This window comes from Falco punctatus (genome assembly GCF_963210335.1).
Source record: "Falco punctatus genome assembly, chromosome: 14".
NCBI classification, from domain to species: Eukaryota; Metazoa; Chordata; class Aves; order Falconiformes; family Falconidae; genus Falco; species Falco punctatus.
The window spans coordinates 6,148,724-6,173,773 of record NC_137594.1 but is presented as its reverse complement, the minus strand read 5'-3'; the positions used below and the strand labels follow the sequence as shown (position 1 = coordinate 6,173,773).

Here is a 25,050-nt window from a genome sequence, read left to right as displayed (position 1 = left end):
TGAGAAAATAATGTTTGTCACTATGAATATTTAAAAGAAAAAACTAGAGTAGGTTCATTTGGAATATGGACCATACTTTGTCCCTTGTCTTCCTGTACAGTTCCCAAGCTTAGTAACGATCCCAACGTTTTCTGTTAGTTGGAGGATAGAAAATCCTGATTTCCACTGTTACCTGTATACCTTAGATAATTCAGAGTCGGTGAATGAGCAGATGCTCCTTGACTGAAAATTCATCTGTTCTATTACCTCAGCTATAGCCATGCATGAAGCAGTCTCTGACGTGTAGCAGGCTGCTGTTTTCAGTCCCATCGTACTGAGGTGAGTGTTCACACAAGGCAGCGTTCAGCCCTGGTGGTAGTAAAATATGGAAGGTATTTCCAGAGGGGAGTATGTCGTAAGTACCTAGAAGCTAAATTCCTGTTCAGAGCATTTAAAATTGAGTCAGATGTATAAGATGCTGACTATCCTTTTAGGAATAGTAGCCCTATTCCCATTGTAGGGATGATTCTGCTTGGTTCAGCTGTTATTTCAGGTTTTCCTTAGAACAGATTTGGCCCATGAACAACAGCCTGATGCTTAGACAGACTGATCCTCGTGAAATTTTCACAAACAGTAGACAGTGTAAAAGGCAATACAAACTTTAAATCGTGATTGAGAACACGAGAAGAAAATGGCTGGTTAGAGACCAGAGAAGACTCACGTATTTTTGAGCTACTTTCTTGCTTGCTGTTGCTGAGAGTTCACTTACTACTGGCAGTGAAAGCATCCCTGACTGGTTTGTGTTTAGTTCCTGAATTTCCTTCACTTAGAGAAATTGCATGCTGGCAAGCTGATTGTTTCTGACAAAACAATGGAATTAGAGGCAAATTTTCTTTCTGGCTCCAGGATTTGACAGCAAGTTCTCTGGAATCAGTCCTTTGGAAGTTTGGACCTAAAACAAAAGGGGGAAAAACTCTGATTTAACTTTCAGGTGTTCCATCACTGTATTTTTACATTGTTGTCAACAGTTCCCTTTTCGCTTGTTTTGTTTTGGCACCTTGAATACAGGAAGCACTTCTAGCTGATCTAGCCCCTGAGCTTATTTCCTTTCCTTGAACGGGAATTACTTTACTCTTGAGAAAATTGACGCGTAAACAAGAAGCTGCTGTTTCCTGTGCCTGAAGAACCTGGTGTATTCAAGGGCACTTAACTTGGTTAAAGTTATGATGGCTTAAGTGTCTTTATGTTCTAGGCCTTCAGTTAGCAGCTTTTCTGGTCTTCTGCTGCGGGTTCTTGTAGCAATAATCTGCAAGTGTGGTTCTTAGAAATATCAGCTTGTAGTAAAACCTCTGTCTAATCTGTCTGATTTGACAGTGTCAAAACCTCAGCAAAAATCTTAACTGGTTTGAAACACTGGAAAATGTGGAAATAAAGTTTATAGTTTTTGCTGCAACTTTAAACATTTTTTTTCCTGTAGTCCTAAAGAATTTACTTACTGTCTGCAATGGCTGCAATTTATAGTTACTATAACAAGCATGTTTGGCTTTACTTACTGTTACTTGGTAATGCAGTTCACTTTTCAGTTTTCTTACTGAAGCAGCAGTATTTTCAGTTGTCTGGGTGGGAGGGAATAGTTCTCCTTCTGGACTGTGGAAAATGTTACTAGTTACACAGATACGTACATGTTTGAATTTTCTGTGTAATGAAAAATGGGACTGAAACAAGTGTGTGTGGATTTTTTTATGTAGGGGCTATTTGTGAAGAATGCTTCTTTTGTGGAGCTTGCATTTTGTATCTAAATATGAAAAAACAGAATTAGAAAATAGTTACCATAAGGGGAAGGCTACAAAGGAGGGAAGAAAATGATGTGTTAGTGTCTCTGTTCTGTGAAAATGATATTGCATGTGTGTAACTGTAGCACCATTGTTGACAAGTTACTACAAAAAAAAAAACAAAAAAAAACCAACACCCACCCCTATGTTTCCTGGAAACTAACCACAAAGGTAGAGCTTGGCTCCAGATAGTTGCTGGCAGTGATTTTTCAGATATCCAGAGTACTGAAAGATATAAAAGATGCATATAGGTCATAGTATCAACTATAATGACCTATTTATTTAATAGATCATTGTAACTTTTTAATAGATTCCTTATAACTTTCCCTCTTGACTTGCAACAAAATACCAAATGGGTAAAAAAACTACTGCCAGTTGAGATTGAAATGTTTAGCTTTTGTTCTTAGGAAGAGTGAAGGGATACAGAAGACATTAATCCTGTCAGCAGCCTTGTGCTGTTTCTGGTGTAGGTGCTTATTTTATTTGCGGTTCAGTAGGCAGCACTCTGCTCGCCAACAGAGGTACCGTCGCTTGAAAAATCAAATTTGCTGCCAGACAAATGGTGGCCCTGTTCTAACCTGCAGTGCGACGGTTCTCATATGCTGCACCTCAAGCTGCTATGGCACTCTACTTAAAGATACCCTTCTTAAAGAATTGTAAGATACTGGGCGTACAAATTAGTGTTCTAAAAGATTTCCACGTTTCCCTATGGAATTCCCAGGGAAATTTGTATTAGTAGACAATGCAAACTGCGCTGGCACTCAGCTCCTGCATTCTTCAGAGGTTATTTCACGTGAATATCGGGTGAAGAGATGAAGCCATGGCATCCTTCCATTTTTTTAAAGGAATGAACACGTAAGTGTTTAGATACATAGAATATGTATCACCTACTTACTGAAACTATGCCTCTAGAAAGTGGTAATTCTTTAGCTCTGATGTTGAGATACCTGAAGATGAACACAATTAACAAACTGATACCAGAAAACTGCAAAAAAACCCCTACATTTATGCATGTTTATTAGTAAAGAAGTAATTTTTAAAAACTGAATTTCTCCATCTTTTCAAGTGGTAACTACATGTTATTGGGAGCCTTGCACTGGTGTTACCGTTCCCTATTCCAAATTTTTTATCAAAGCATCAAAAGAAGGGAAGGGTAAGTTGCAATGAATCTCTTGTCCTGAATGCTGAATTGAAATGCAGTTACTTATGTATCTATGGAAAGCCTGCTGTTTTACTTTGGGGTTTGTTTAACACAAAAGCGAAAGAGAACTTGATGTGAACATCCCTCCATTTAGTACAAGATGAAACAATAATAAGTGAGTATCAGAATGCACAGAACACATTAACAGAGTTAAACAAATGGATCTACTTGCACAAATATGGAAAAAATGACTGTAAATACCTGTCAGTCCCACCACTGTCTGCTTTCCAGGTCATTTCCATTTCTTTTAGGTGCCAAATTAGCAAGGAATGTACGCAAATGTCTGACACTCAATAGGGTTTTAGCACTAAGTTAAGAATATTATTAAGTGCCTTGCGGAGTAGGCATGGATTTAAGAATGTACCTAATGTTAGGCTTTGCTTCAGTGCTCAGCAGTATCAAATACCCAATTACTGTGCTAGGCTACCACAGCCATTCAGAGTGAATCTAAATGAAGAGGTTGCACTTCATCCGCAGAATAAGCTATTTAAGGCTCTAATGAATCTATCTTATGGTCAGGAAGAAACTAAACCTACATGAAAGTAATTGGCATTCATCAGCTTATAATTCTTTTAATAGCATCTACAAAACCTACAAATACCCACATTGCTTACAAGGAATTTTTTTTTTTTCTCACAGTCGAACAAGCTTTTAAAAAAGCATAAAATTACAGTTCCACAATACAGAAATGTTAGGTCAGTCTAGACAGCACTGCAGGTCCCGCAGCCTGGCTGGCTAAGGAAGGTAGTCCAGAAAGCAGTGGAACCTCCTGCAGTTTTTCTTCACTTCCTGCCTTGACCTCAGCATTCCTGTTCCTGGCATTATCTGTTAAAGAGTCCTGGGTCATCGTGTTTTGTGTGTTGTTTTTGGTTTGTATGTGGAATCTGCATTCAGGCAGGATGGCTGTTCTTTTTAAAAGCAATAGAATTAGAAACAGTTGCAATACTTGTCTGATCTAAGAGCACAGTGCCAGCATAACTGCTCAGGATCTTCTTATAGGAATGAGACCTCCATATGACTTGAGATAAATGATGATTCATGAATTTCTGGGTTTTGTCCCCTCACTTCATCATTCACAATGTCAGCTCCTTTTTCATCCTTCTGCTCTGTTGCTCTAGTATTGTGACTACAGGAAGCAACCTCAGCTGAAGTACCACTGAGCATCTTCTGAGAGATTATGGCTTTTGTATTTTTCCAAGAAGGGTGTGAAGTATCCTTGGGAGTGGCATCTTCCACAGGTGGAAGTACACGTGAAGACTGAAAGATTCAGAGCCATGGGGAGTAAGCACATTGAGCACATTCATCCCTTTATGCCATACAGCTTCTGGATTTTTCACTTCTTCCAGGTCCCAGGTGCAGTGTTCTTTTTATTGACAGGTTCTTCACTGCACCTTGGAACATTTGAAGTTTTAACTGGTTACATATTTCCATTTTAATGCTGTATGTTCTAAGACAGCAGTTAGACTTAATAGGATGGGTTGAAATCTCTTCCTTTTTCTAAAGCTGTCAGCTGTGCCATCTACACTTCACTCACCTTCTCCTTTTGATTGATTTTGTGTGGTCTTGGCTTCTTGACCTGTGTTGTTGACAAGAGATTGCAACTAAGCAAAACTGGCAATTGTTGCAAGTCCCATTTGCCATGCGTTTCCTGGCTTGTTTCCGCAGCTGGAAGCAGGCAGGGAGGGAGGCAGTTTTACCTCAGCCTTGCACCTGGCGATAGGGAAAAGTGTGAAATCTAAACCAAGCCAGAGCATTGTAGGAAGAAATACGTAGAAGGAACAGTGTGTGCGGATGTAACTGGACACTCAGGTATTTGCATTTTCTTATGAGTACAAGGTAAGAAGTCACTGTAATTGCTCACAGGCTGAGTGCACTGCTGTTAGGGTGTGCAGCGGAGGCCCCCCTCAACTGCAGGAAGGCCCTGGGGCGCCCCCAGACCCCCCGGGGCGGGCTGGGGGTGCCAGTTCCACCCCACACCCCTCCCCCCGGCCGAGAGGGACCAGGCTCATCTCCCCGCTGGCGCGGCCCTGGCCACGGGCGGACGCTGCGCTCCCCCCCCCAGTGGCTCGGTGGGCGCTTTTCTCCGGCCCGAGTGTGAACCGTGCCGACGAGAACAAACGCCCCGATCCCAGCAAAAGGATTTCAAAGCGGCCGGACGTGGTGGTTGGCGTTGGCTGACTGCGACCCCTCACACGCGCACCCCCGCCGGCTCCCGCCGCCCCCCGGCCGCGGCGCCCCCGCTGAGGCGCCCCGCTGCGGCGCGGCTCGGCCTGAGGCGGCGGGGGGCGCCTTCCCGCGCCCAGCGGTTACCGTGGCAACGCGGGGGGCGCGCGGCGGCCTGTGGGGAAATGGCGGGCGAGGCCCGCTGCGGCGGGGGGGCGCCCCCTCAGGGGGTCCCTCCCGAGCCCAGGTTATCCCGTGGGGCCTGGGGTTCGCCTGGCTACGGCGGAGCCTCGTAGGGGGAAGGGGGCCGCCGGGCTGAGGCGGCTGGGGTGGGGGGTGGCCGGTGGGGAAGGGCTGGGGTGCGGCGAGGGTCTGTGAATCGTCAGTCTAGGAGCGGGAACGGGGGGGACAACCGGGGGTGCTGGGAGGGGCCGAAGGGCGGGAGCGTCCACACAGGAGCGCGGGTGAGAAAAATAGGTATGAAATGACCAAATCAGAGGGAAAGGGAAGAAAAATGCTGAGAAAGGTGAAGAACCAAACAACAACAACAACAACAAAAAGAGGCGACAAACTGATCTTACGATATAAGGAATCCAAATAATCACAGCGAATCGCTGCCTGAACAATAGATCTTTGAATTAAAAAAAAAAAATGTAAAAATTACAATCGTGCATACAGTGAGCATATTTTTGTGTCTCAAATCACTAGCACTACTGAGACCGCCTGCATTTGCTAGGAAGTCCTACGGTTATTTTCTAACATACATGAAGAGTGGGACAGAAGCACTCTTAGCAGGATGGGATCTGGGGACGTCCTGAAGTGCATTTATTCAGCTATTTGCATGAAAATCTATGTCAGAAGTTCTAGAACTGGAAGAGTGCCAGCCCTGCTAGTTGTTACTTAATCCTTGGTAAAAACATTCAATCCTTTTAAAAATAGCTGAACTATTTATATAAGAAAAATATTTTAAATGCTCTTTATCATCTTCTCCACAAATGAGATGTATCTGTTCAGTTGGGGGTTTTTTTCCCCTTTTCCACTGCAGTCTTAATTGGGTCTTTTTTTAGCTTACACTCTCTCCAAAAGTCTTAAGCCAATGACTTAGGAGTCAACAGAGACGGTTAATGCTTTCCTAATAAAATTGTGTGTGAGCTTCGTCATACAGAAGGCAGAATCACAAGGTCATGAACTGAGGTAAACTCTCACAATTCTATTTTGTTGTTAATACCGTATCTTCATTTAGATCCTGATACTTAAAAAACCAAAACCAAACCAAAAACCAACCACAAAGCACCCTTTCCAAGTGTCACATCTCTGTTTAGCAGAACTTGCAGCTTTCTGGAAATTATTCACTGATCTTTGACATCAAATGTCCTTGATACAACTGTGTGAATCACACAACTTTCATCTTAATAGATAAAGACTGCATATCCTGGTTAGGTAAAGATAAGTTTTGGTACTTTGTTCTTTAACAGACTACTTAATTTTTTTATATATATACACCTCAGGTATATTACCTAATTCTATTACCTGGCATTTCTCTGAGATGTGACTAAAATACAGTGCAAGAAGGTATTTTTAAAGTGTAAGCATGCAGAACCAGTGTATCATGCAAGGCTTTACACACTGTCAGTGTAAATGCCATTGTCAAATTCATGTAGTCATGTCAGATTATTGAACTCGGGTGATATTCTAGTGTAACACCCACATAACTCATCTGCTTCAGAAGAGCTGCACAAATGAGAGTAGAAGCTGACCTTTCCAATTCACGTACTGAGTCACAACTTCATCTCAAAAGCTGATGTAATCATAATGCACTTTGCCTTTACATCCATTTTATCTTCCTACAGTTCTCATTACTAAAAATAAATCTGTTGTGGAAAGTTAAAGTGGGCATGTGACAGTGGCCACTTTGGATAAGCCCCAGCGCCCAGACACTCCTCCCTATTAATGGTTCCATCGTAGTTCTGCCTAACGCTCCCCAGCACTGGCACCCACTCTCTCCTAGATTACCTGGAGTCAAGGCAATGGGTAAATGCAGCAGAAGAAAGCTCCCAGTTAAATTTCCTGCATTGGTTTTGCATTTTTCTGTGCAAAGCATTTAAATCTCAACAAAAGAGGGGACAAAACATCCCTGTTCAGTTAGTTGGAAATTCTCAGGCATCAAACGGATTTGAAATGCATTTTGGCACAGCAGAAATGTCAGGGTCACTCAGCACTACATAGGCAGAATGAGGCTGTCTAATATTTTTTACGATGTCAGCTGGGAGATGCAGAGACTGGTCTACAAAAATGTTATTAGGATGAACTGTTATCTTATGATCACGCTATTTAAATCTGCAAAGGTAGAGGAATCTGTAGGAATGGAAACAATGCCTGAGTGCCATTTTCTAAGCCTGTTGACACTAACTGTAATGTAAGACCTGCTTTTCTCACCTTATAATTGAGCAACACTGTATAGCTCTAGAATTTACATTAATGTCTGCTCTATTCCTACTGGCACCTTCAAAATTATCTTGTCATAATAGTAATACTATTTTCCAGGGAAAAGATAATGGGTATTTCTTTAAAGGGGCTAGCTAGGTCAGTACTAATGACTTCGTTATCAGCTTTGGTTTTGACAGTATTATTTAGAAAAGAGCCTTGGATAATGTCCTTAATATAGCACTATAAATGAACAGTCAGATTAGACTTCTAAACTTATGTGTTCAAAATTTTGTGAACTAAATTAAGATGGAGAGGGGGGTGGTGTATGGATGCCTACCACTGCATATATTAAGCCATAGTTTCTGTATGTGTGGTAGCGCTTGCTCATTTCTAAGGATTGAAGCATTTGCTGTGTACAAATATTTATAGCAGGCAAAACCAAAAGAACTTCCTTTTACAAATGGTGTCTGATGCTTCCCATTTTGAACTCGTACCACAGTTTCCACATCACAGAAGGATGCACAAGGCTGCAGGCTATTTGAGGAAATGTCTGCGTGTGTTTGTTAAATTTCAGTGCTTGGAACTTTCATTTACTATCTCCATCTTAAATTCATCAGAGGCGCAAGACCAGCCTAGTAATAAGGACACCCTCAGAAGTGAAAGGGTAACAGTTCCCACAGCTTCACCCCTGGCAAGTGAGCAAGAGAGTAAAAAGCAAGCATCAGCCTACTTCCTATGGTAGATTCAGTGAGACATGTGGGAATGTTCAGATCAAGAGAAAGAAAGTGAGAAATACCTTTGCTAAAGGTTCTGGCGGAGTTTACATGGTGACAGGGCTCAACGAAGGCAAGGCTGAGGTGTCCCCCATGTGTGCCAGAACTTGAGGTGTCTGAGGGAAAATGCAGGTGAACGTGTGAGCACCTCCAGGATTAGCTGGTGAGTTGGTGTTTTGCTGATTTAAGTACCGTTGATTTCTGATTTTTTAAAAGCCTGTAAGTGGCTTTCTTCCACTATATTCCAGAAGGATTGCCTGTAAAGTTATTTACAGTGAGCATGCTCTTATAAAGTCTCTTTCTACCCTGTTCTCCACTCCTGACATGCCCATACAGTATTCTTGCTCTCTTGCAAGGCTGAAGAGCCATCAGGTTTTACCTGATGATGACAAGAGCTGAACTCAGCTGAAATTACTGAACTTTGTTCAATCAGTTTACATGGGTGTTCATCTGCATCTAATGTTGCCTTGACCTGGCTGGTCCAAAGCTTATTGTGTTGGTTTGGGGTTTTTTTCTTTCTTATCACAGGATTATCTCACGTTTTGTGCCAGTCTTGGGTTTACTGACTTTGGGGAACCTGTATTTAGACCTCAGTTACATGAACTACATCACCTACAATCACCAGTGAAGAAAGGAGTTGGGTTTTTTTTTGTTCCGTGAAATATTACCAAGGTTGTGGGAGAAAAGAGGTGGCCTGAAAAAGCCCCAAAGCAAGAGTATTACACAAGTTTATGATAAGAAGTTAGGCAACTAAAATTACCAGAAGAGGGGAAGTTCAACTCTACTAAAGCACCCTGACTGTGTAAGGTCGTGTTCCCTGTATACACCATAAAGACACATCCAGAACTGACTGAATATATAATCAGGTTTAAACCAGTTTAGTTTATTAGTTCTGACAGTCACACAATAGTTTAAAAATGCAAGGATCTTCCATATTAAAGTAAAAAAATAAAATTCTTACTGTTCACTGTTTTAAAGTGAAATTAACATCAGCAAAAACAAGTGTTAATTCCTTAGAAAACTGTCATCGTGACAGATAGAAATTACTAAAAAATAATTCAAAAGCATGTAGCCTTAAAGCCTGTTTGAACAATTTTTTGGCTCTGTTCTTTTTCTCCCCCAAATTAGCATGAGTTGACAAGACCCAAACATGAGTTCATGTTATTTTCCTGACATACTTATTTTTGGGAGGGAAGCACGGGAAAGAGGCCTAACGAATCTTTCCCATAGTGTGCGTTAAAGGACAAGTGAGACAATTTTAAGATCCTGGGCTAATGAATTCAGATGTAATTCCTTACATTATTACTCTTTGATTTTTCAAAGCCTATGATCATTCTGCGAATGTAAGACAATGACACAACAAATCATCCGGAAGTATAATGGTATCAAATTTAACACTCATGGGCATAATTTTTCATGCCCTGTTTATGAGCCATCTGTCATTAAAAAGATTTGGAACCCTGCAGCAATAACCTAGGAGTTATTTTCATACTTATTAATAAAGGAGTTAAAGCTGATGGTTCTAATAAGAGACAGTGGGGAACTTTACCCCGTGTTCTGGTGGCTTTTTTTTTTTTTTAACTCTTGGTCCTTATCGGGTTTTCTTGTCCCACTCTTAATCTCATCAGCCGCATTTCCACTGCCAAGACTTTCAAAGGAACGCCAAGTGCTGCAGGTGAAACAATGAAGGTGTAAAATCTCCTGCTCAGAAGCTAAATCAGAATCACATGTCAACACAGTTCAGGCTCAGTCTCCGGCAGGACGGCGGGATCACTGTTTTTAATGCAATTTACTAATTAAAAACAAGTACCAGATTACGGAAAGTCTCGAATGAAGCGGCTTACTAAAATAGTGTTTTAGCTCCTTGAACTGGCTGCAACCAGTCTGCTTTTCATTAAACTATAATTAATTCAAATATCGCTCGGCAATTAGTAAACGCTCTCCTGCGAAGAACAAACGCGGTCTGTGTTTCATAACCAGCCCTCCGTGTTTAGACCGGAGCCGCTTTTACTACCGATGGCAATCTGTAGGAGGGCTGCGGCAGGTGTATTTTATTCAGCAGATGCACTGTAAACGCATTACAGCAGATTAGCTGGATTTCTTCCTTTAAATGTACACTGCGAGATCCAACTTGCAAGCCAGCTGTTTCTTACCGGCCCGTTTAATCTCCCCGAGCCCGGCTTTGCTCCTTCCTTTAGCAGCTATTTCTGTAACGGATCGGACGAGCGAGCGCGCCGCTATGAATTTTAATGCTTCCACCGGGGAATCCCTCCCGCCTCCTCTTTTCGGCTGAGATCCTCGAGGAAAGACCCAGAACATCAGCGAGGAGGAGGAGGCGGAGGAGGATGAGAGGGCCGGCGTAGGCGCGGTATTGGGGGAGCCGGCGGGAGAGGGGGGCCGGCAGCCGGGGGTGTAACGAGAAGGTGGCGGGGCCGCCAGCGAGGCGGGCGGGGAGCGCGGAGCTATGGGGGAGGAAGGATGACTCGGGGCGTATTTCGCTGCCTGACCCCGGCACGTCAGCAGCGGCGGCAGCTGGAGCGCCGCGGTCCCGCCGCCCGCGGACACATGCACCCGCCGGCATCCGCCGGGGCCGGCCGCGACGGGGACGCGCCGAGGTGACCGCTCTGCCCCTGGGTGCGGGCGAAGGCGAGAGGCAGAGCCCGCGGCCCGGGCGCTAGACCGCCCCGCCAGCCGCACGCCGCGGCCCGAGAGGAGGAGCGCCGGCCGGCCGGGACGCAGCGGGGCGGCGGGCCCCGGGTCGTGCGCCAGCCGCCGTCACGGCCGCCGGTCCCCCCATGGATAAGGCGGGCTCGCTGCACACCTCGGTGCCGGCGCCGCCGCCCCGGCTCTACCTGCCGCGCAACTTCAGCTGCAGCGCCTGCCTGTATGGCAGCCTGGCCGAGCAGTGCAAGGGGGGCTGCAGCCCCGACGGCGACGCTGCGCCCCCGCCCGTGGTGCGGGAAGCGGCGGGCGAGAAGCCGCCGCCGCCGCCCCGCGGCCGGGAGCCCTCGCTGCCCGCCGTGCCGCCTAGCCCCACGCAGCGCCGCCGCGCCAAGTCGCTGCCCACGCCCGGCGACCGCAGCCTGCGGCCGGCGCTGCAGCAGAGCCCGTCTCGCCGCAAGACGGTGCGGTTCGCCGACTCGCTCGGCCTGGAGCTCACCTCCGTGCGCCACTTCTGCGAGGCCGACCTGCCGCAGGTGCCGCCGCCCGCCCCGCCGCCGCCGCGCACCGCCGACCTCTTCAAGACCAGGAAGCCGCCGGCGCTGGGCGAGCTGGAGCCGGTGCTGTTCGGGCCGCCGCCGCCGCTGCTGGAGCCGCTCTTCCCGCCGCAGCCCGGCGCCAGTCCCGGCTTCGCGGAGCGGGTGCGGCAGCACAAGGTGAGGCTGGAGTGGGTGCGGGCCGAGCCGGCGGGGCTGCGCGGCGCCGTGCGCGTCCTCAACCTGGCCTACGAGAAGGCCGTGTCGGTGCGCTACACGCTCAACGGCTGGGCCAGCTGCGCCGAGGTCCCCGCCGCCTACCAGCCGGCCGGGCCGGCGGACGGCCTCACCGACCGCTTCGCCTTCCTCCTGCCTTTGGGTGCCGCCGCCGCCGAGGCCACGCTGGAGTTCGCCGTCCGCTACCGCGTCGCCGGCGCCGAGTACTGGGACAACAACGAGGGTACGAACTACCGGCTGCGCGGCCGGCAGCGCGGCCCGCCCGCCGGCGGCCTCCCGCAGGACCCCGACAGCACCGCCTGGGTCCACTTCATCTGAGGCGGGGGGCGGCGGGGGGCGCGGAGCCCGGCGGGCCGGGGGCGCCCCCTCAGGGCAGGGCTCGGCGCCCCCCGCCGCCCTGCCCGCCCGGGGGTCTGCGCCCCCCCAGCCGCCTTTCTGTAAGTCGCCGGCGGGTGTGCTCCCCAGCCCTGTTTACAGACGATAATTTATATGCTCTCCTTCAGTCGCGGGGGGGGGGCCCTGCCGGCCGGGACGGGGGGCGCCGTGGCTACTCTCGCCGCCCGGGGCCGCAGGGCTGCCTGGTCACCCCACAGGTGCGAGCCGGCGGCTCCCGGGGGCCGGAGGTCGGGATCGGCTGCTGTCACCCCCGCGGGGCCGGCCGCGGTGACACGGAGGGCAGTGTCACAGGGCACCCGCCCTGCCGTCCTGCTCCGCTAATCCCGCTTAAGCAAAGCCAGGCCCGGCGGGGCCGCGCCCGGCCCGCAGCCGCGCTGCCTCCCGCTAATTGCCCCGCGGGGCGACGGGCCTGGCAGGGCCGGGGCCAGCGGCACGCAGCGGGTTTGGACCCAAAGAGCCACGAGTACAGGTGCCACCAGGCGTACCTGTGTTCCATCGTGCTGTCGCAAATGGTGGATCGGTTCGAACAGAATTTTTTTAAAAAATTTGAACCCTCTTTCAGGTGTCTAAACATCTTTAGAAAAGCAAAATAATGTCGCATGCTCATAGGAATGCGAGCCACTGAGAGGTTTTAAAAAGCAAGTGTTCCGTTTTAAAATTCACCTGGTATGTTGTCGTAAAGGTTTGTCAGGATCTGATGTTTGTGTCGGCAGGGTGGGGGCCCGTAAAAGCTGCTTGTGTCAGGTCAGCAGGAAAGTCGTGGAACATGCACCAGAGGAACTAGAGATGGCAAGAGCTGAATCCATAATTCTAGTCTGCATCCCAAGCAACGCTTCCAGTTTTATTCCTGTTAACAGTTTAATTGCGTCTCTCATGCTAAGGTATCAGTGCAGGAGCCGGCTTTCTGAAAAACAAAATGCTTCAAAGTTTTCATCATAATTTCAGTGACAGATTTCACAAAACTGGCTAAATTTAGTCAGACAAACTGCAAAAAGTTGTAGCTTGCCGTAGAAAAATACATCAACAAAAATTACAGAGCATCCTGACTTCTGCCTTCAAAAGTATATTTTAAATTACATTAACAGTAAACGTAGTCTTTTCCTTTTCAAACTTGCTTTTTAGGAGTTCAGCTAAATACAGGTGCTGGTGCCAAATCTGGGTATTGATTTTCCAGGATCTAGGTGTGTATGTGTTTGCAAGTGAGGGACCTCTACGTATATGACTTCTAAGAATGGTACAACCGATGTCACTGTCATCATCTGCTTATGAATGACTGTAAGATCAGGCCTTTGACGTTTTGGATCTTTGGTAGATTGTTTAGGAATGGAGTGTGTTTAACTGCATTTTTCCAGGTAACCCTCAAAAGGGTGAAGTGTCCCAAGCAGCTTGAGTAATGTCGAGTTCATGGAACCTTTTCACTTTGGTGGGAATTGAGAGCACTTTTGTCTCCTGAGGGTCTGGTTCAGTCAGAATAATTAAACTTATAAATTCGAGGGGGGAGGGAAGTCTGGAAACTTGATGGAAAAAGAGTATTTCATTTAATTTCTCTAGATTACTGTTTCTGATTTAATAGAAACAATAGAAAGACTTCTCCTGTAGTATTGGTAACTTGGTTTTTATTTCTCAGACAGTTTTCTAATCCCCATGTTTTTAATAGAAACAGAATATAAATGAAATTTACTGTCATCTACTGAGGATTTCACATTTTAGAGTATCAAGGCCCAAATCTTCTAATACAGTAATCCTCTGTATTGCTAGGACACATTTATAAAGCTACAATTGCAGAATTAGGGTCTTAAAATGTGATAATTAAAGCATGTTAAGTGGTGTATTTGGTAAAGAAAGCCCAAGTGTCTTTTAGTTAAACTTATTCTTTTTATAAGAGCCTTAATACTGGAGAGAAGGAAAAAGACTTGTCTCCATTTGAAAGCACTTTGAAATCTGGTGGAAATATAGCCAAACACCTTTTTATGTATGTGTTAAGCTTTCAGAAACATTTTTTTGCTTGGCCTTTTTTACCCGAATAGCGAACCAACAACTGTTACAGAGAGTGATGAAAAGGCTTGGAGAAAAAATGTAGTTTCTATGCATTTTAAACTAACTGATACTGCAACTTTGCTTATAAAGACTTCACAGGATTTCCTGTTTGCTGTTTTAATGGCTTTAGAAGCACAAATGGTGCTAAAACCATTTTTAACAGTGAATAACTGTAGAACTTCTTTTCCAGTGAATGGCAATGCTTATTGCTGTTTGATTTATGCAGCATCTGCGGGTCTCTAGTCATTTAAAAAACTCCTTATAGCATCTGCGGCTTAAACTCTTTAAATCTGGAATACCTAAATGGATGTACGTGCATCAAGTGCGCTAGCAAGTTGTTGTAATTACCTTTCTGGTTGTTTTTTTGATCATGACTAAGGTGAAATTACTGTTGCTCTCAGTTGAAATTTTGTAGGTAGAATTGGGCTATGGCTTTATAATACTGTTCATATATTATTGCTCTTTTATTTGTGGCCCCTTTCATCAAACACGAATCTGAACATTAAAACTTTTAAGGATGTAGCGTACCAGAAGAATGTTTTGAGAAACGGAGTCTCCTGAGCTTTCAAGCAGTTAAGCCTGTCCTCAGCACTAAATTTGGTAGGCTTGAACTTGATCACAGGTTATTGATGAGATATGTGCAAGTCCAGTAAAAGACACGGTCTTCTAGAAGCATTTATAAACACCTACTTTTTAAAGCCTGGAAAGGTAAGGTTGTGGCCAGTCAGCTTTGACTAGAGAATGCTAGTGATGAAATCTAGTGGAAGAGGTTTGAGGTGTTTTAATAGAAATCTATCAGCGGTATATGCCAAAGCTCTGCTATGTTGATTACACTTTTTCACTAATACCACATTAATTTATCTCCAAGCAAGATGTATCTAGATCTCCAAAAACATCTCTAGTTGCAATGACTATAAGTATTCTTTCCACTGGCAGCCTTTGTATACGGTTTCCAATCCTTTAGAGTTCAATCTGATGCCATCTATGTGTGGCATGCTAGAAGCATTGTGATTAAAAAAAAAAAAAAAAAAAAAAGGCGATGGAATAAAAATCCCAAATAGTTATTATGTAATATTTACATAAATTATGACTTTGAGGAGAAAGACCTGTGTTGAAGAGGATAATTTTCAAGTTGGCGGGACAGCAATCATTTCAATGGGAGCAGGAACAAAACAACTTCTTAAAATCACATGTCTAAAGAACACAGTTCCACAAAATGAACTTTCAGAGGCAAAGTAAAATATTTTTAAATTTTCAAGCCAACTTTTTTTCTGGGGAAAAAAAAATGTCAGCTGTTTGTATTTTTATTCGCACGAATAGAGCCCATGCCACCTTCCTTTCCAAGTGATACTAGAATGGTTTAGGCAAGACAATAATACTTAGGTCGTGTACTTCACTTTTAAATCAATTACTCATTGCTTATGTCTCTGCAGATGTAAAAGCATACCTGTCATTTATTGTGTAAGGTTGTAGCTTTATGAAATGTGCCATGTTATTTTATGTGCACTATAATGATACTTCATACAGTGAGTCAAATTGTAGTGTATGTCTGATATACGTTGGTGTTTGCCGCTTCACCCTTAAACTGGTAGATCTTTTGCATGGGGTTATATGCCTTTCATGGCAATATTCTTGAAATCTACCCTAATTATTAGAAATCCTAAACGGAATCGGAACTATCAAGTGACTGTAAATGGAATTTCAGCTAGCTAAACGTATTACTATTTATTAGCATTAAATCAGTAACTGAAACTGTCATACGTATTTTCAATATATGTACATAATTTCAGGTAAATTTTTTTTTCTCCTCTTGCCATTCACAAGTAACTTTTTAATGTAAATATGTGTGCCTGGGTATCTCGGTGAAGAACAGAATAAGTGCACACTCTTTGTTGTTTCAGCATATGTGAGGGGAAAATGTATCACTTGAATGAACAAATGTCTGTTCATGCATAAGCATGATCTCTTTATGGATACATGAAACCTTTTTCCATAGCGCCGACAGGCAAGCATCTGCTAATTCTATATTTTAATGTAAAGTAACTTACAGAAATATCAGAATCTGCTTTTTAGCATGTCATTAAATATATATTGAAATTTTTATGTGCCTTTCAACATTTCTTAGGAAGAAATCCCATGTGTTCCTTAGCTCTCTCACCAAAAGTCCAATAATGGCTTTGTCATTAATATGAAATTTATACTAAAAATAATCAATTCTAATTCCTGATACACTTACAGCTGTGCCAGGAATTCTGTGTCTGTAGCAGCCAGAAGAATTTGGTAATATTTTCTCATGTTACAGTGAAAGAATTTGCAGTCAGAAATATGTCTTCCTGCTAGACCTCAACATTTATGTAGTTAAGTAAAAAAAAAAAAAAAAAAAAAAAAAAAAAAAAAAAAAAAAAAAAAAAAAAACCAAACAAAAAAACCCCAACCAACCAAACAACTGTGACTATAGTTAATATAACAAAATATATTTATTGTACATATTCACCTCTTACACAGATATTCTAAATATATATTCTATCTGAAACCAGAAGTTCTAGTTTTTTATGAAATCTATTTGTGGAGACATAGTCTTTTCAGCTTCTATTGTTATTTATCTGAATCTGCATAATATATATCGTTAAAACTTTTGGATGCATTTAATGTGTCTGCACGGTTTGTATCATGAGAGAAAAGTGCTTACTGTAAGGAATATCTGAAGAAAATGACTTTTACCTTCCAATTATACTGCATGGCTTTTTGGCAAATCATCAGTAATTCAGTTTCCTATATGCACTTTATGTGTACGTGTTCTGGATATATGAAAGGATTACTTGCTGAAATGAAAATATTTTTAAGCACTGAAATTAAGCTTTTTCAAACATAGTTTAAGTCAATTTTGCTGTAAAATAAAACCCCCTAGCCTTATGTAGGGCTGATCCGTATTTTTTTTAAATGAAAAATGGTGACATTTCAAAATGAAACATGTTCAGGGAAACATAGCTGTTTAAGTGGGAAGGTTTTCTCACGTTCAGCTTATATGAGAGGATTGCCCTATAATAGCTAAGTGGTAAGAGAACTTCCTTAAATCAGTGTATGGACTCGAATGTAGATCTTCCATATCAAAGAGAATACTGAGCTGTTAAACTATTGGCTGTTGGTTGGACTCTTTCTTTATCCACCTTATAAACATGACACTTAAATTATTTTACAGAGAGGATTTTTGACCCTGAATTTCCCCATCTTGTACGAATATCCTCTTCATTCAGCTATCTTGGCTTTTGTTTAAGCTTTTGGTTATTGAGAAAGGTCTGATGTTATTTTTATGCAACATAGAATGCTTATTTTATATTATGTGTTTTGGGAAGAAGGCAGAAAAACTCTTCAATTTTAGTTTTTTAATATTAAACAATAGCATGCAGAATAAAAATGTGCTTGAAATAACACATGCACTAGCAATTCCAAAGAATATAGCTAAGAAAAATGTCAAATATGAGATGAGATGTGCTTTTTTTAAAAAACATATGTGCTTTGATCTAGTAAAGCAGGGAGAAAGTCCTAATCTCCAGTGCAAGTGTATTAATACCAGGGATTTCCTTCTATGCAATATAATGGTGCACTTGGTTTATTTTTAGGAATTAATTTGATTGGTATAGTTGGTGTATTGGTGTGTTGTGTATAGAATATTCTGTTAGAAGTGTTGTTAAGGAAGCTGTATGTCTTAAATAGTGTTGTATCTTTAGGCTGTTTTTTGTCCAATCTGACTTCACTAAATCATAATCATACTCCTTTGAATAACAGTAACAAGACAATATTTCATGAAGTGGCATAATGAAGTCTCACACATTATACTTTATTTTTTATCACCTTCTAGGACAAAAAGTTGTGTTACTGTTGTGAGTTTTAAAATTTTTGTATTCCTGTATCTTAAAAATAAGCCAAATTGTATTATACTTTTAAATTCCAAGAGATAATATATATGTTTTTAAAGCTGATAAAAAGTAGTAAAACTCAAATTGGTTGGGATTACTCATAAGTCCAGTTCCTGAACTCTGGTGTATCAAACATTTGTGTACATCCTATAACACCTTTGTGGAGGTGCACCCTGACGTGGAGTTCACGCATTTTAAGGCTGGTACAAAATGAGCTCTACTAGGGTGCAAAACCTGTCTACATCTGGACGTGAGTCCATGTTGTAATGGAGGAAAACTGACTGCTGTGACAGAAAATCACTGGTTTTGGAATGGCTTAAACCAATTAACTCCTCCCTTACAGCGTTACACAATTTATTTCTCTCTGTAATGGAGATGCTGTCTGTTGAAGGCAGCGTTCTTTAACATGCAAGTTTTTATTACTGTTTCTTTGATTTACCTTGGATTTGTTTAAAAAGAAGGAAAAAAAAAAAGTTGTTTCTTAACTATGTACTTAACTAGTAAATTACTTTTGGTTTTTGTTGTAGTTTCTTCTGCAGTGTTTATATTTCACCAGGTAATATTTGTTAGTAATGTTTGTTTCTAATGTTTGTACAAGTAATCTAATATCACCAAAAGTTCAAAATCAACGTTTTCTAATAATGCCTTGTAATTTACCTAGCCTTACAGTATTTCAGACAATTTTCCACCAAAACCGCATCTAGTCACTGGTTGTCACAATTATGAAAAATATATATTTATAAACCTGTAGCTTCTCGTTGTCATTAAAGATTAATGATACAAATTATGAGCACATGGTGAATATAAACGTCTTTATTTTTTTAACTGACAAACCTTGAGTTGTTTTCTGTGAAGAATGAAACAGCTATGTTCCAGTTCATCCCTAGTGCGTGTATGAAGACACGTTGGGATGGACCTGCACCTCTGAAGACAAATACCTAATATTTGGGCCAGATTTTCCAGCCAGCTTGTCTTCAGGCAGTCTGCATTACGGGTGCCCTCAGTGGAAGCTGCAGTATACCGAGTGATGCTGGCAATCTGATCTTCTGAAGGGTGACCATCTTTCAAGAAGATAGGATGAGATTAGCGGCGTACGTGAATGTACGTAGCTGTTTTTATAGTCTTGTGTTGGTAACGCAGTTTCAGATGTAGTTTAGCAGTCTGTAGTTTAGAAGGGGATGCCTGTCCTTCAGCTGTTCGTGGCTTTACTCTTTCCTGGCTCTGCATCGTTACGTTCGCTAGTAACAGTTGAAACAGTCTCCAAATGCGATTCAACATTTAGCTGCCAAAAAAGCCTGCATGATGTTCTAGAAAGCACAGAGTCACCAGTCTTTCAGGAGAGGAGGGAGTGGCTTTCATAGAGGGGAGAGATGAGGTATGTGAAAAGAAGAGTGATTTTTATTTTGAAAAAAATAAGTTTAAATTTTTCAATGCTGAAGGACTAGGAGGAACGTTCCTAAGCCTGTGTGTGTTCAGCAGTAAGTGCAGTCAAGCTGTTTCTTTAACCAGCACTTGGCTTTTCCTCCAGTGGTGACGCAGAATTGAGGCTATCTAGGTATTAGCTAAATTATTCATACGGACTCTTCCATATATTCTTTCTCTGTTAATTGCTGAGTTCAAAATACGTGTTTCTTGTATAGTTATAATGTGCTAGTTTTCTTAGCCTTTCACTGTAGGCAGCATCTTATCTTACAACATCAGGAACAGCTTTCACTTTTTCTTTAACACTTTTTAATCCTCTTTTATAATACAGATAAAAGCCATATAGCCATAAGGAGAAAAAACGTTATGTGTTTGTTCTCATGTAATTAGAACAATTTATTTTTCTATACTCTTTCAGAAACATCTGCTTAGCTGTCTCATTATTGTTAATAGTAATAATATTTCCATGTGGTTTTTTTTAAAGGGCAAAGTAATTAAAATGTAGCCCCAGATTTCAGGTTTTTTTTCCCAGAAGCAATGTGTTCTGGTTTAATGTTTATCTAATCTTTTTGTTAAAGTAAAAATGAACTCTTAGCTCACATAAATTACAGAACCCAGAAGTCTTTTCTTAAGGTACCATAAATATTAGACTGTAATAATTAAAATAATAGTGTAATTTCCATTTTCTTTTTGGTAAGGCCTATGGTTTGAACTGAAAACTGCTGTTATGCTTGAGTGGTCCTGAAGTGATGAGATTTTTGAAAAAAGGAACAGTTTTACATTGTTCTTTTAGTTTTGGATTAATTTTTTTCTTCAGTCTTATGTGGGACAAAATATGACTACAGTTATTAATCTGATTATTAATCAGAATTACATACAGTAGATAGAGTCTTTATTAATAACAAGTGTTAAAATGTGTGAAGTATTCATGTAGTAGTACTGCTGCTAATAGTGATAATAACAATCCCTACTTCTTAATGTCCCTCTCTGGGCACTTCTTGAAGTCTACCAACAATTTTTGGTCTGAGCGATGATTGCGTTGGCTCGGGACGCACTGAGTGCCATGGCTGTCTCAAACGGGAGAGCCCCTGTGACCCGCAGACGTGGCACGAGCGAGGGGGATGTGGTACAGGGAGAAGGGAGGTACGGCGAGGAGGGAGGGGGAGCAAGAGCTGGCCTTTCAGCTGCAGGGAGCTGCGGAATCAGCTCAGGTTCTCAGGCACCCTCATCCCAGGAGCTTGTGCTTGTGATCCAGCCTACGGTTCCCAATCTTTTCCTTGACCTCAGCGTGACTGCCTCTTCTTCCTTGCAACTCATCGTGTATACAGGAGCAGGCAGAAAGGAAAAATGGGGGCTGTCTGTGCTACCGCTGAAGAGCGGCCCTTTGCAAGACTGTGTTAAGGTTCCCCATTGGAAATACTGCTTTAGATCACATAGAAGCAGGGGCGTGTTTTGAAGGACCATGTTGTCCTTCAGTTGCTCTTTAAACCTATGGAAGATATGGGAAGTAGACAACAAAATTCCTATCAAGGTTTTGAATGGCTGAATTTTCTTCTTCATTGTCTAACACGCTTACCAGGCCAACCTGATGTAAGACCAGCCCCTTAGTTTAAAAGAAAGCTGAAAAAAATGTTCCAGTTGTAGATGAGGATGACACATTTCAGGGAAAAAAAAAAAAAAAAGAAAGAAAAAAAGCACCATGCAGTGGTGGTGTTACACCAGTTTTATCACTGGCGTTGCCTTACCAGTTGTGGCACAAATGAGGGATTGTCAGCACAGGCACAAGTTGCCAAGAATACCTAATTCTGTCATTTTCTCTTGATACAGACCCGTGCAGTGAAGAAGGGAGAGGGATGATGGCTGAAACCCAGGAGTACTCTTGGATCTTAAGAAGCGCAAACTCATCCTCCTATCCTGTGGCTTGATTTTCATGGTTAGCAAAAGGTACAAGTGCTGTACCTCCATTAAAATACATCTCTAAGCAAAGTAGGTTCAATAGCATAAATAATTAAATGCTATAAACAAATGACAAATAAAACAGCCTAATAGCAGAGGATGTAGTGCATTAAAATAGATCAGGTCTGAAGTGATTGAATTATGCTTTGTCAGGAACAAAGGGATATCGTCAATATTGAGGCAAACACTAACCAATCCAGATAGCACAGACTAAATTATCCTGCCAAGGACTCTTCCTCTAAGATTGTGCCTCAAGTAGCATGGGGAAAGTGGAGAAAATAACATTGAGGATACTCCCAAGCTGCTCTCAACGTTTGTCTGTGCCATCTGCAGCGTATCTTGCTGGTAATTGATGCTGATGGACGTTGCTCAAGAGTCTTGTAGTACTGTCTTACATCCGTGAGCTCACATTCCCTGGAAATGGCTTGCCAAAGGTGCACAACTTTCCACCAGCCCAGGCACGATTCCCCCTGCAGAGGCTCATTTGCAGAGGTGGCCCTGTGCCACGTAGGTGGCTGCTGCGGTCTCCCCAGGAGTGGAGCAGCTTTGTTGAGGTGAAAGCAGTTTCCCCCCTGATTTTGGTGGAAGAACGTTTTTCCCAAAGCTCCCAGTCAGTCTCCGCTGTGCTGTTGGAGGCTCCCATTGACCTAAGGGCTGGCATCACGTTTGGAGCTTGGTAAGACTGCAGGCTGGGCGTGCGCACCCCCCTTCTCCACCAGGCCAAGCTGCAGGTGTGCTGCGAGAAGGGGGAAGAGGAGACTGGGGGAAAAGAAAGATGGTAAGGTGATGGGTACAATTTATTTTAATTTTTGGCTTAGATTTTATGGAGGTTTAATACGGAGCTTAAGTGAATTCCTTTGTTACGTATAGTGCTGTGAGGAGTGTTTTTTGACCATTTGCAACGAAGCAAGCTGTGCTTAGGAGTTTTTCTGATCCTGAAGCTGACCGAGGCGATGCGCTGGAGGTGGGAGGTCACGTAGGGGCTGCGCAGCGGAGCCGGGAACAGCACCAGCCGTGGCCTATGGGGCGCCACCGTGTGGTCACACCGTGCAACAGCAGCTTTGTAACGTGCAGTGACCGAGACGGGCTCTGCGCCGCTGGGCAGCTGGAGCATCCCACCCGCTGGGGCTGGCGTTGCTCATCAGGCACCGTGCTTAGGGTTTGCCTTCTCTTCCTCAAAATACGCAGCGCAGGCGGCCTCTTGCTGTGTGATGTCTCCCAACATCACAGCAAACGCCACACGTGCCCAGCTGAGGAGCTGAGGATCGTTTTTGATTGATTTATTGGTGCGGTTCTGTATTCATGTGACTAGGCTGATGTGGCAATAGATGTTACGCGCTTTATGTGTCAGTTTGGCAGAATAAAACTCTGCGATGGGAGCCATTACTACAATAAAATTCCCGATAGATCAGTATGGAGAAAAAGGATCCTGATCCCCAGGACATCAACTGTCCGGAGACACCAGTTAAGGGGAGCGTTGGAAACTGAGATCTTCTGTTCATCAGGGCTGCTTTGGTAATTGTCTTGCTGCTAATCTAGTGACAGTGAAGTTGACATTGCCTTTATTTTATGCTCATCAAAACACCACCAAGTGTTATTTGTGTATTTTTGTTCTTTCAGTTCTATACACTTTATTTCCCCCCCCCTCTGGTGAGAAGTAACAATTGCATGATGTGTATTTGTACACATGACGGGTCAGGATTTGCAGAGAGGGGCGGTGCTTCATCGGTTGAAAACCAGAAGAAATTGTAGGTATGCATCTTTTCAGGACTGATGTTGATAAAAATCTTGGAAAACTAAATACAGACTGAAAAAATTAGCCTGAGTTTAGCTTATATGATTCAGTTAGATAATTTGAGAGATAAAGGGGTTGGTACTTGTGGAACAGAAAGGAAGTGTTGGCAAGAGGAAAGGTGATGATATAATTACCTCTAGGAGATACAGAGACATGTTTGTTGGTTGCGGGAGAAGTATGAAAAGCATAATTTCCCATAAAACCAACCTCTCCGCTGAGTCTGTAATGTTTAGTATCCAATAATTAAGAGTGTTAAGTTCATAAGCTCAGGATCAAGACTTTAAGAGTTCACAGATAAAGTGGTTCTTTTGTAAACAATCATCTCCTTTATTAATTTTCTGTAGGAGCACACAGTGGTGAACAAGTTTGATGTTTTCCCCTATGATTTATACAAAAGCATTTAAAACTGTCATGGACCAAAGCTAATACACGTACACTCCATCTTTTTATTTTGATGAAAGGCATTCATTACGGATTCATGATGGCAGGTTTTGCATTCATGCTGTTACAGAATCGGGCTCCACGCAGTGCATGGTGGTCTACCTGAGGCTTCCAGCTGCTGCTGAATGTAGTGAATTTATGGATTATTGGAAAGCTAGGAGCTCTGCTTGGGTGGCACACAACAAGGAAGAACACATCCTTTTGGCAGCACAATTCAGGTAGTTGAGTGGATTGTAGAAAGATACAAATATATTTACTCCAATAGACGTCCTTTGGCCTAAATAACTACAGAACGCCAGAGCTCTCTGCGTAAACCACACAAGAAAAGCACTCAAGTATTATTGTTCCTATTTTAAGAGGAATTGGGAAATTTAATAAAGCACTTGAAGTTCATACAAAATCCTAAAAGAACTAGAGATAGCGAGGTCCTGGTCCTCCTCTTTAAGCAAAAGAAATCCATTCTCCAGTTGTACACCATGAAAGAAGGGTTGAATCCAGTCTCAGATGGTTTCTTCAGAAAGTTGTCATTTATCCATACTCACGTGTAACCTTACAAGCTCGACTGATAGACAGATGAGGGCAAAGCTTGAGGAAGAGATCAGATTTGCCAGTTTTTACTATTCCCCAGGTTTCTTAGGGGATTACAGAAATGACTGTTTCATCTTTCATTGATCAAAAGGAAAGAATACAAGCATTTTAAGGGAAAAATTATATCAAAATGCATTACAATGCTCTGGACTAACCTTTCAAGGGAGATCCACAAGGGTCATATATTACATGGCAATGAATGAAGGGCCTATGCCTCTAGTAAAACTGGAAAAATAGGGTGGAAAAAAACAGTACCAAATTGAAATCTTTTCATGCATTCCCATCTCGATTTGCCTGCAGTCATTCTAATTTGAAACAAACTTTCTCATTCCCTTTGAAAAGTACGCAGGGAGTCTGTGAGAGGTCAGATAAGCTCCCAGCTCTCTGGGCTCTGAATGTGGTCACAATAAATACTGCATGATACTGTGACTAATGGATAAGTGCTGACAGTTTTTAAAGCATTTACAATAGGTTTACTGGAGCCTTTTGTTTATAAACCACTGCCAAGTTAGGACTCTTGTGGAACAGTCAAATTCACTCTTCCCTCTTAGTCATTTTGCCGTTTAACTCCTATGGAAAAGATAGTTTTATCTTAAATATACAGTGGAGTCTCTCTTGGCAGGCTTTTTACCTATGACCTTATGTAGCAAGAATTAGCTCCTAGGATTTTTTTTTTTTTTTTTAAAAAA

General features: G+C 42.9%; 1 protein-coding gene and 1 long non-coding RNA gene across 3 annotated transcripts; one reads left to right on the top strand and one right to left on the bottom strand.

The window, feature by feature from the left end:
• Positions 1 to 1,689: 1,689 nt before the first annotated feature.
• LOC308073063 lies at positions 1,690 to 11,633 on the bottom strand. 2 transcript variants are annotated; one of them, XR_013931885.1, is made up of 3 exons: positions 11,536 to 11,615; positions 5,757 to 5,806; positions 1,690 to 4,722 (listed from the first exon to the last, which is right to left on the bottom strand). It is a non-coding gene; the product is annotated as an uncharacterized lncRNA (long non-coding RNA). The 2 variants fall into 2 exon arrangements; XR_013931884.1 differs by lacking the exon at positions 5,757 to 5,806 and having other exon boundaries at positions 11,536 to 11,633.
• Positions 5,822 to 25,038, top strand: LOC308073034 (protein phosphatase 1 regulatory subunit 3E-like). Its single transcript, XM_080410762.1, has 2 exons — positions 5,822 to 6,369; positions 10,004 to 25,038. Exon 2 carries the CDS (start codon positions 11,171 to 11,173, stop codon positions 12,125 to 12,127), a length of 957 nt encoding a protein of 318 aa, XP_080266888.1. The 5' UTR covers positions 5,822 to 6,369; positions 10,004 to 11,170; the 3' UTR covers positions 12,128 to 25,038.
• Positions 25,039 to 25,050: the final 12 nt, after the last annotated feature.

Coding starts and splice junctions, on each gene's coding strand:
- LOC308073034 (XM_080410762.1), top strand. CDS start 11,171: ATGGATAAGGCGGGCTCGCTGCACACCTCGGTGCCGGCGCCGCCGCCC.